This window comes from Drosophila busckii, chromosome 3R (assembly GCF_011750605.1).
Source record: "Drosophila busckii strain San Diego stock center, stock number 13000-0081.31 chromosome 3R, ASM1175060v1, whole genome shotgun sequence".
Taxonomy (NCBI): Eukaryota; Metazoa; Arthropoda; class Insecta; order Diptera; family Drosophilidae; genus Drosophila; species Drosophila busckii.
In genome coordinates, this window is record NC_046607.1 from 14,520,008 (window position 1) to 14,532,194 (window position 12,187).

At 44.0% G+C, this 12,187-nt stretch overlaps 2 protein-coding genes across 2 annotated transcripts; one reads left to right on the forward strand and one right to left on the reverse strand.

Annotated features, from left to right (window-relative positions):
* The first annotated feature begins 4,778 nt into the window (after nucleotides 1–4,778).
* Nucleotides 4,779–7,256, forward strand: LOC108601319 (transcription termination factor 2). The gene is made up of 3 exons (XM_017989218.2): nucleotides 4,779–5,258; nucleotides 5,348–6,454; nucleotides 6,510–7,256. The coding sequence occupies exons 1-3, from the start codon at nucleotides 4,779–4,781 to the stop codon at nucleotides 7,254–7,256; spliced, it is 2,334 nt and encodes a 777-aa protein (XP_017844707.1).
* A 1,558-nt stretch (nucleotides 7,257–8,814) lies between these two features.
* LOC108604687 (neurochondrin homolog) lies at nucleotides 8,815–11,165 on the reverse strand. The gene has a single exon (XM_017994243.2). It carries the CDS (start codon nucleotides 11,100–11,102, stop codon nucleotides 8,931–8,933), a length of 2,172 nt encoding a protein of 723 aa, XP_017849732.1. The 5' UTR covers nucleotides 11,103–11,165; the 3' UTR covers nucleotides 8,815–8,930.
* Between the last annotated feature and the right edge of the window lie 1,022 nt (nucleotides 11,166–12,187).

The window sequence follows — 12,187 nt, forward strand, 5'->3', positions numbered from 1 at the left end:
CGACTGCAGTTCACTTAGAGGGCGAACTGCTGTCTTCCAGGCACAAATGTGTGTGCTCTCTATGCTGCTGCCTGCTGCTCTTGTGTATGTGTGTGGGTGTGCGTAGGCCATAAATGTGGCGAGACAACGCAGACAGCAACACAAGACAGGGAGGGGCCGTTCCTTGCGTACCCCCTGAATTAGCTTAGTGTCTGTGTGCTGTGTGTTTTGTTGCTGGAAAATTAAAAGAATCAAAGGCAAAGAGCGAAATTAAGTATTTAGTTGTAGTATCGTAACTAGACTCAGACTCAGGGTGGTTGCCAACTAAATATGTGTGTGTGTGTGTGTGTGTGTATTTTCTCTTATAGGCAATAGTACTTAACTTGTCGTACTTGTCGTAGAGTGCGCCACCGAATACCAAAAGCAACGCAACAATTAATGGATTGTCACGCCAGCTGTCAAATATGACGTAAAAGAATTTGAATTTTGCTTCAACCATATCTAAGGTACTTAAGAAATCTGACAACTGCAAAACAAACTACAGCACAGCAAGCAGCAGCAAAGCATTATAGATATTAATATATTATTGATTAATCCTTGAATAAAGCTGTTAATAATGTCTGTCTGTCTGTCAGTTCACTCTAAACTCACTGGCATGTGCTGAATAGCAGAATGAGTAGAAAATAAAATGTGTGTAAGAGTCTCATTGCCGTGTCGAGATAAAATGCATTGTTTCCATAGCAAGCAAGCAGAAATTTAAGCGACTTCTAAGCGACTGAGCGCAAGCGGGGTGTAAGCTCCCAGGGTTGTCAACAAGTCTAAAATATAAACAATAAAAAACAAAATTGATTTAGCCAGTAATAGTTTGTTTGCCATTAATTTTTATCAATCATAAACTTTAAGTTAAGTGCATATTTTTGTTAGTTGACAACTCTACTTGGCAATGACTAAAATACATATATATAGTATGTGTGTATATGCTGCATATTTGATTTAGTCTTTTATTATATTTAATACACACACGCGCGCTTGTACTTTCGTAACCCATTTCCATGGCCCACCCTAGACGACGCGCTGCACAATTGCCGCCCCCCCGCTTCCTTCCTGCCTTTGCCGTGTCGTGGGCAACAAAGTAACAAGTCAGCATGCGGTATTTCCAGCAGCGGCAGCAAAGGAAGGCGCACAATTAACACGTCATCGATGGAAGCACAATCTGAAATCGAGACTTGTCTTCCGCCGATTATCTTATTGGAAGCTCAACAAATACACACAGACATATGCAACACATATATGTATGTGTGTGTGTTCATACTGGAAAAGCGAATTTGTGAGCACAGAGCAAACGAGATAAATTATTGCGTTCGAACGCTTTAAACTGTCGGCAGACAACGGCAACGCTGCAAGAGCTAGAAGTGTCAAAGAGCGGGCGTGGGGTGGGGTGGGTTGGGGCTGGCTGGCATTTGAATGCATTTGTTTAAATTTCTCTTGGCTAGTGGACAGAGCCACACGGTAAGCATGCAAACAAACAAATAAACAGCCAGACAGACAGGCAACACAGCAAAGTGCCGAGCGAGAGCAAGAGAGAGGGAGAGGGGCAGAGACTGGGACGCCCACTTGCAATATTTATTGCGTTGTGGATGGGACTGTAAGCATAAACTAACCTTTGACGCCCTATGTAGGTGTACGACGCTGGGCTACGTGCGGACTATACTGATTTCTTAAGTGTCTCTCTGTGTGTGTGTGCGTATAGCGATTATTTATGGTGTTACGTATACGCAGCGTGTGCTCTGACAAAAAGGGCGCACACACAAGAAATTCAATTCAATTTCATTTTGCCAAGCCGCATTTTTCATACAAATCTACACACTCTCTCTCTCTCTCTCTCTGTCTGTTGGGAATAGCAAGCAAATCAGCAACTTGTGGGGTGGGCTGGTTTGGTTTGGGCGCAACTTAAATGTGAAGTGCATTGCCGCTTGCTGGGCTGTTTGCCAATTTTGTTGCACTTCGATTACAAACATGTAATTCAAACTAAACCGAAAATAAGAGGCAACAAAATAACGAGAGCCACAGCAACATCAACAGCAAAGGGGCGGTAAATAAATCTGTAGTTGTGAGTTATTAGTTTTTCTTACCTATTGGCAGTTGCTCGCCACTTGCTCGCCTGGTGAAAATTTTACGAAAAATGAAAGCAATTTCTGAATGGCAACAAGTGCACTTATTTTTACAGACCTTCGTGTCCCAGAGGCATTCAACTTGCAGTTAGCTATCCGCACCCCCCTCTGTGGCACCCACAGCCAGAGCCAGAGCCAGGCTGGCAAATTGCCTTTGATTTTGATTTTATTGCAGTAAATTGAGAACGGTTATTGAAAAGGGTGCTCGGCACAGTTTCCATTCAGCCCGGGGCTTGATTACAAAGGTCAAGTATTAACAAGTGCAGTCTTTGCCATTCACGGCCAACTGCTATGAATAAAATAAATGCAATTAATTACATAGCTCAGCTTACTTTAGCTTAAAGCAACAATTGCAAGATTAAAAGATAGGCGCATGAATTTAACACAACATAAACATTTATTTGCTTGCTTGAATCGTGCGATTTATGGCGTTATATAGCATTGAAAAATTTGTCTAAAGCGCAACATAATATTAGCAATAACTTCAAAAGCAATTATCATTAATTGTTATAGCCATTTAAATTTAACGCATCATTAACACAGCAGAGCAACAAAAACAGCAAACAGCCCACAAAAAAGCTTCCCCTATAAATTATAGCAAGCCAGCCAACGGCCGTGCGGAGCTTTTCACAACAGACACAAGCTTTTTATGGACAAAGAGAGCGACGACCACAATTTAAGAGAGCCAGACACACAGACGCTCCATTGGGGGAGCATAGAAGATGCGACACGAGTCAATGTTTGCCTATTTTTAGGCGTCTGCTTTTTGAGGTGCGTGATTTCGACGCCCAGCCGAGTCCCAACCCCAGTCCAGACTTTCAAATATTAGCATCTGGACGCCATGGCCAACTTAATTACCAGCAGCAGCAGCAGCAGCAAAAACTGTTGCCTGCAATTGATAACCCCAAGTTCAATGGGTCGTTAAAAATTGATGGGCAAAACAAATTTTGGCATAAAATGAATATTGCCCCAGGTCAGGCATGCTAATTAATTATCTTATGCGTTCTCAGGTGTGATTATATTTAAAAATGTGTATCTAATTGTTATACTTGCATGCAGCTGGACCAACAACTGGACATTGAGATAATAAACATATAACTCAGCTGCACGTGCCGCTTGGCGTGAATATTCAGTGGCAACGAGTTCGTTTCAGCAGCACTTGGCAGTAGCAGCTGTCAAGTGTCTTGAATAATTTATGAATTACTCGTACCTGCGTCTACCTCTGTTTGTGCACCGTGTTACTTGCCCTGGGGTGGCGGCAGCACACGAAGTCTAAATTAATTTCATTTTGCTGAAAGTTAAACCAATTTTAAATAACAGCCAACATTGCAGACTTACCCGCCAGCTCTTAATTCAATTCACATCTCCACCACTTGTTGGAGCGTTTTCGTTGCTCTTGTTGCTGAGTGGGGGATTGAAATAACATTCAATTGTTAATTTAAGCGCAGTATTTTTCTCACTTCATACATATTATTATTGTCTCCGCGGGGTGCCACAGCTCTCGCCCAACCGTGTGTGTGCATTTTCACACCCTTTTGCAGCAAGTGCCAAGTGGCAATCACAATTGAATATCGTTGCAATCAATTTGAAATAAAATCCCTTCGATTGCTTGTTCTTTTGGGGTCGTTTGTAGAGCTTAAAGTAAATGCATGCATGTGAATGTTCTTGTTAAATAGTTAATAAGAAAAGACGCTGTAAGATGTTACTTGTTACTCTTATGTGTGAGACTCGTTACAAATCTAATTTGTTACTTTGTGCACTTAACAAATTATCGATACATATGTAACTTCCAAATTGTGTTGGTTAAGTCATTCGTATAACAGTTTCCTAATCGATATAAAGTGTTATACGTTACTTTGTTTAATGCTCTTGTATCTCAGCTATGCATAAACTTTCTTAAGTTTTCTGTTTTATTAAATGATTACCAAGTTTCAATGGCTTTTCAAGTAAACGACATCATCAACAGCAAACGACTTTTATGAAGTAGCATTCAACACCAGCAACCACCGGTAGCTGGAAGAAAAAAAAAATAGCCAAGACAGCTGGCTTCGGTCGAAGAACTACGTAAGCGAGGTATAGCTTTTGTTCCTTCATCAAACACTGAAACTATGTACAAGAATGCTACTAATTGCAATCAGTATAAGCTTCAACTTGTTGCTGCGCTGACTCCTCTCGGGCAGCAGCAAGAATCCGTATACGAGACGGACTGGTGCACAACATGATTGATTGAAGCTTTTTTATACCCGTGGTGCATGGCTGCGTATTCGGTTGAAATGGTTACCTCAAAAAAAAAGTGAGTTTTTGCTTTCATGTGTAAGTCAGGCGATTAATGAACTCAATTTAACACATATTTATGCTTGTATTACATTTATGCATACGTTTTAAAGTTAATAAGCAAAATTGCTTTTGACTTAACATAATCAAATATTAAATGCAGAAAATTGCTATCGATAACATATTTAGTTTCACTCAAATTAAGTGTTACTCACAGAATAAGTTACATTAATCGTTATCGATCGCGCATTAACGCGCAAGCTACCATCGCTAAGCTGCTGACTTTGAATTTAACGGAACTCTCGACTATTGCGCATTGCGCAACAACTTACAAAGAATAAATTTATTGTCAACATGGATCTTAGTATTGACGCCAAGCCTGCAGCCAATATGAGCGCGACTGAGCTCATGTCGAATAAAAGCTGCGTCCCAATTCAAAAAACAATATTAGACTATTTTGACTATGTAAAGGAAAAGCCAAAAATTGAGCCGAAGCCGCAAGCCGTGAATAATAAAGTTGTAGTTACTCATGATGTGTTTGTGCAAGAGCTGAATGGCTTCAAGTCTTATCTAAATGATATTGTTAAAGTTGAGCAATTGTTGTACGACGCACGGAGCTCAAGTTCACCAGAGAGCACTAAAGTTGCTACCGAATTTCAGACTCGGCTGTTTGCCATGCGATCGCTGTTGCCAGCAAAAGCGAAGGAGCTGGAGCAACTGCGTGAGGTGGGCAAGGAGCATATCAGCATAAAGCTGCCAAGCTGGACGCATCACTACTCCAGTTCGATCTCAGAGCGTAAGACACAGCACGATGATATTATTGAAGGACTTAAGGTACAGCTACAAAAATCATGCACGTGCATGTCGCCAAAGCTAAAACATGTTTGAACTTGTTTAAATGTGACTTTATTTATAACTTACAGACAATCTGCGAGCCTCTTAATGCGCGTCCGGCGGATGAAGATTTTGCCGATCAGCCCTCCTCGGTGCTGGTGGCACTGCTCAAGCATCAAAAGATTGCCTTGAAGTGGCTGCAGTGGCGTGAAAATGAAAAAGTTAAAGGCGGCATACTGGGCGATGACATGGGTCTGGGCAAGACTCTAACTATGATCTCTCTGATACTGGCCAGCAAAGTGGAGGATGAGCGTGCCGCCTCTCAGGATAGCAGAAAGAGCACCTTAGTCATATGCCCGGCTAGCATTTTGCATCAATGGAGCAACGAGATCAAAAGCAAAGTGGAGACTGATGCATTGAGCGTGCATTTGTATCATGGCCCAAGTCGCAACAATGCCGTCAATAGAATATACTTTGATAGCGATGTCATCATTACCACTTACAGTATTGTTAGGAGTGACTATCGCACTCAGGGCCCTGCGTCCTGGCTCTTCGTGCATAAATGGAAGCGCATTGTGCTGGACGAGGCGCACATAATGCGTAATCCCAGATCACAATGTTGTTTCACCATTTGCCGGCTGCAGTCCAAGTACCGTTGGGCGCTGACTGGAACGCCCATACAAAATGCAGCCAAGGATGCATTTGCGCTAATGCAATTTCTGCAGGTGCCCACATTCAAGGATCTAACACATTGGCGCCGGCTCATGAAGGAAGGCATGGAAGGACATCGTCGTCTCAACTGCGTGCTCAAGCCGCTGCTCTTGCGACGCACCAAGGCTCAACTGCAGGCAAGTGGCGGCATGCCGCCTATGCCGCTGCTGCATGTGCAGCTGGTGGAGATAAAGCTCAGCGAGGCAGAGATGACTGTCTACCAGATACTGCTGGTCATATCGAAGAAACTCTTTGAGCAGTTTCTGCAGCAATACGAACATCGCAATGCCGATCTCAATTACTACAATGCCAAGGGCGTGCCAAAGTTTCTGCGCGACTTCAATGATCCAGTGTACGGTGTGCTGCATCGTAAGCTGCTGATCAGCCTTGGCTACGATCCGGATACAAAGATTCAAGGCATTGTCATCATGGTGTTGCTGCTGCGTTTGCGCCAATTCTGTTGCCATCCTGCGCTTATGATGTCGGTAAGTAAATGAATCAGCCAAAGTCTACATATGCTTAAGCATTTTACTTGTCTAGATGCTTGGCGGCAATGCACTGCTGCCTGGCAATGATGCGGACGTGGCTGCTGAGCCAACTGCTGCGCTGCAGCTTAATGTAATTGCTGAACTGCAGCAGTTGGCCGAGAGTCGCCGAGACTGCAACACAAGGGCGCAGACAACTAAAGGAGACTTGGCCGCTACGCTCAAGCTGCTGAGCCCTGCCAATCCCATCTTCGATCGCGGACTCTACTCATCCAAAATGGTGCAGGTGCTAGCTAGAGTGGAGCACATTTTGCTTTATACGCAGGACAAGCTCATCATAGTCTCGCAATGGGCCAGCCACCTGACGCTTATTGGCGAGCAATTGGCCGTGCGCAAGCACCCAACGCTTTACTTTCATGGTGGACTCAATGTAGCGAAGCGCCAAGCTGTGCTCGATGAATTTAATATTGCCGGCAATGACAAGCGTGTGTTGCTGCTTTCGCTGTTGGCTGGCGGCTTGGGCTTGAACCTGAATGTAGCCAATCATTTGCTCTTGATAGATTTGCACTGGAATCCACAAACAGAGCGCCAGGCACAGGATCGTGTCTATCGCTATGGGCAGCAGAAGCCAACCTATATATATCGCTTCTGTTGCACAGACACCGTTGAGGATCGCATCAAAGCGCTGCAAGATCACAAGATTGAAATCTTTAATGTTGTGCTAAACAATGCCAATGACATGATTGCGGGCCCTGGTGGCAGTTTGACTCTGCAGGATCTAAAGCGCGTGTTTGGCATGTAGCTGACCCTTTTTATTATTATTAGATAAGTCTAAAATATTTCGTTGCTATTTTGTGGCGTGGTGCTTGTTTTAGTTTTAGTTAAGCAAGCTTCTGTTTATATACCTGCTACTATTTTTAAACGTAAATATAAAAGTACACACATAGCATGCCATAGCATATGTGTTGAAAACATAAAAGCCTTATTTGAAATCTGGCAAACAGGAGCCATGCAATAGGTAGAAATGAAAAATATTCCGTAGCCAGCAGCTACACAAACATCAACAAATGGTCGACGCCAAAAGCCAAACGTCCTTTTTATTACCTTTGTCACACACACATGAACACACGCACACTCGCCTACACATTCGCAATTCAACAAAATGGAAGCCCAGTCCAATTTACACATTTTGTAGGCAACAAAAAGTAAAATAAATAATACTAAAAAAAGGGGTAATTTGAAGGTAGCTTGGGACTGCTGCCTCGTGTGCTGCTCGACGGGGGGATTGGGGATTGGCAATCCAAATATTCAAACGTCTAAAGGTATGCAATAAAATATTATATCGTAATAAAAAGCAAACACACACACACACACACATAGAGAGCGAGCGACATCAGTTGCCGCTGAGAATTCGAACGAAAAGAAAAGGCTCGTTATCGTGCGATTGAGCGATTCTCTTAGTGAAATATCTCTCCTGGCAAGACACACACTCTGCAAAATTGTCACAATGCCTCAAGATTTATTGCAGATTTATCAACGGCTTTGCTACAGTAAGCAGCTGCTAGCCACGCGCGGCTTGAGTCACATTACCTACATATGACTATTTGATTTAAAAAAAGTTATCGTACATATATTTTATGTGTGTAACTTTAACTATAAAATGCATGCTAATGCATTTTTGTTCAATAAATTAGCTTTAAGCACACAAAGGTGTTGAAAGTAAAATGTCAACCTTGGCATTTAATAAATAAAGAAATATAAAAACATATTTTCTATTTTGTTGTGTGAGCACAAATCTAAAAAAATTAAGTAACACATCAACAATTAGTTCAAGGCTTTTCAGTTTCGTCACACTTCCGGTCTAAAAGCTTGCAAATTACTAATACTTATGGCAGATTAATTAGCACGTCATCGACTATATGCAATAAACAAAATCAAAATGAGAACAGTCAAATATTAGCTGATTTCTCATTTAATTTGAACATCTATCTTTGTTTTTTTTTAAATAATTTTCCACTATTGTAATATATTTATAGCTAAGTAGACAAGCATATAAATAAAATTGATACTTATATGTCCGTTTTGCGCATTAAAATTGTTAATGAATAGCGAACAACTGTGCGGGATTTGTTGAAAAAATTTCTCGTTTTTTTTTTTTATATTTTCTGTGTTTTACTCTTAAGAGTGTTTTATTATTAAAATAATGAATAAGCATTAAAGTGCATACAAAATAAATTCGGGGCTTTTCAATTAACACAAAAAGTTTGTTTCCTCTTTTGTGTGTATTTTGGTCATAAATATATATTTTTATCAAAAGCACGGCGTATTGTCACGCACACACACACACATACACATATACATAATGAAATGAGAATCAAAATAGAAATGCAAATGAAAACAAAACGCATACGAAAATAGAATAGAGCGTTGTGAGCATGTTTTGTATGTATGTGGAGGAGCTGCTGGAGGAGATGGCTTAATCACCGAAGAGCTTCTTGCCCAACTCCATCATTCTGTGGTTGCGGCAGACCTTCAGGGCATCGGCCTTTTTCAGCACAGCCACGACATCGGCATTGACGTCCACCAGCTGAGAGAGGAAGTCCTCGTAGGCCGACTTCACATTCGGCGGCAGCGTGCCAATCTTAACCTTCTTCAATGTCTTCACAATGCCCTCAGCCCAGCCAGACTCGAGTGCGAACTCCGATAGCCAGGGCACGAGGGGCAGCACGCTGCACATGGTCTGCATGCCCAGGAACCACAGCTCGGAGACATCTCCCCAGACGCCCTTGTAGGCAATGGATACGACCAAGGCGGTGGGATCGTTGCTCTCATCAATATTGTAGGCGTCCCAGAGGAAGCGTATGGTGGTCGTTATATAGCGGCAGATGGAGAAGTCGTTCTGCTTGACTTTCTTGGACTGCTGCTTGAGCAGCAGCAGACCCAGCACAGACAGATTGCCATGGATCACCAGATTCTCGGGCGTGTCCTTTAGCTCGGGCAGATTCTCCACCACATACTTCAGCAGATTGACAAACGTGGGCGCATCCTCAGCACGCTTGGGCTCCAGCACAGTAAAGTTCATGAGTATATTGCAGAGAGCGACGATGGCGGCACGTGCTTCCTTCATCTCAGCCTGCTGCTCGGGCGTGGGCACCGGATCGGGCTCGTTCATGCGCTTCAGACGCTCGGCACGCGGTATGGGCGGACGCTTCCAGTGCGCAATGCTGAAGTACAGCTCCAGGGCTTCGAGCAGCACCTCGTCCTGCTTGTGTGTGAAGAGCACACGGCGGCCCTCATCCTCCACAGCAAAGTGGCAGAGCGCTGGCGTCATGACGCGCAGGATATCAACTGGCGCCTTGCCCTCGCGTGCACCCGCACGCCAGGTCTTCAGCTCGTGGAAGCTATCGTTGCCAATCTTCAGCATGAAGGGCAGCAGCTTGTAGATGGCCGGACGCATGGCGGTGGTCTCCTGGGCCAGCCAGGCGGACAGGATGCGCACCTGGGCGACAATGAACGCCTTGTCACGCGCATTGCCATTGTCGCGTATTTTGTCCTGGCTGACGCGCGTGAGCACGGCCAGCACCTGGTTGAAGGCGCCCTTGAGTGCCGTATAGGTGGTCTGCTTCTCCTTGGGCTCCAGATCCAGCTGATCCGTGGCCATATACTCGATGCACAGCTCCAGTATGTGGAAGCAGCAGGTGAGCAGCTCGGCCTGCTTGAAGGTCGTCTCCAGCTTCTTCTCGTCCATCTGCATGCGCACCTCAATGGCCGCCAGCTGCAGCAGCATGAGGAAGAACGTCTTCTGGTCGTCCATGAAGGCCCATTGCATGCCCAGAATCCGCAGCGTGGTGGCAATCAGATGCAGCGCCGGATCACGCTGCTTGGGTCCAATCTTGGCCTTCAGTATATCGCCGCAGCCCTTGAACAGACTCTCCGGCCAGATCTGGCCCTCCAGCGAGTTGTTGACAATCTCACGCCGGCAGGTGATCAGAATGTCCGCCAAGATGCGGCACAGCTCGTACTTGCGTTCGGTGTGATCCGTTTCCATGTCCAGAGAAATGCGCTGTATAAGCGCATGGAAGGCTGTGGGATCCTCTGGCCAGGAGATGACGCCAAACTTGTTCACCAGCAGCACAATCAGATGCAAAGCCTCGTCGGTTTGGAAGCTTTGTGCTGCATAGATCTGCGACATCTTGGGTATGGCACCTGTTTCCAGCAGCGCTTGCTGGCCGGGCTCATAGCTGGCAATGCTCTTGAGGCAGCTGTAGGCCTCGCTTACCACAATCAGATTGTCCTCGTAGTCCTCATCGTCGGCCTGCTCCACAATCTCCAGCAGCGTGGGTATGGCGGCAATGATATCCTTATGCGTAGCCAGCTCCTCCTCCTGGCAGAAACCCGTCAGTATGGACAACGCCACGCTCTTGTAGACCAGCGGCGGGCAGTCGCTGGGCAGCTCCTTGGACACAAGCAGCTTGCGCAGAAAGGGAAAACCAATCGCCTCGAACAGCAGCTGCTTGCCCGCGGCATTGCAGTCCTTGCCCTTCATCAGCTTGGTGACCATAAACAGCGCCGCAAACTTTTCAGTATCGCTGCGTGTGCCCTTCAACATCTGCGCGCACTTGCGCACGGGCTCGGGCACGTCCGTCATAGTCTCTGTATATTTATTTTAAACTATGCAACTGCCTATATACTAGATATATATATACTATATGCTTATGTATACGATATCGCTGAGGCGTGCCGTCTATAAATAACGCTCACACTTTCACTTGACTACACTGAGTATTCCCGTTGGCGTTCTTACACCGGTCGGGCGATTTATCCGCTATATATCTCGACTACTGCTTGCTCGACAACGCACTCTCGCGCACTGATCGAGGCGGCGGCAAGAGGCTTTTCGAATTTTCCAAACTGGCCGCAGCTGTTCTGGCTCGAATCTCTGTTGGACATGGCAGCCCAAACCTACACAAAAGCTATTTATAGCCGCTTATAAACATGTAAAAATGTCTAACAATTTGGGGACTATGACTCGCAGTTGGTATACAGATAGTTAGCGCATAGAATTAAATGCAAAGCGTATATAAAATTCGGTCTATACATATTTCTTTTTAAACATTTTGCATGCACAATATGCAAATCAATTTCAATTGAGCGCATGACGAGTCTATTTAGTCAGCCTCTCATACTCTGCTACTCTCTGTGTTTTTTCTTTTTTCGGCGCAACTCTCGCTCTCGAGATTTGTTTATATTTAGAAAATGATTTTTCGTTTTTCTTCAACTTTTCTGTTTAAGTTCGCCGCCGGCTGCATTTTGTTCCAGAAATTTTCACTGCCCATGTTTGTGATATGCACATATACCTGCAATTGTGTATATGTGTGTGTAAATAGCTTTAATAGTATTTCGTTACTGTGTGAAAACATGCACCGAAAATATAAATTGCTGAATTGACTACAAATCTTTATATATAAAACCATGTGTTCGTTTTCAAATAAATATATATGTATATATTTATATACGTTTATAATTAATACTGTTGCTTGCTGTACATAAACATATATGGGTCATTATTTGCATATTTTATTTAAATACAGTTTGCTGCACATATTTTTAGTTTTATTTCCTTTTTTTGTGAACCGAGTGAGGTCAATGCATTTTCATAGAGAGAGCGGCACTGCATCTGGTTTTGTTGCAAATTCAATTTGTATAAAACGTTTTCATTGATAGGCCATTTGA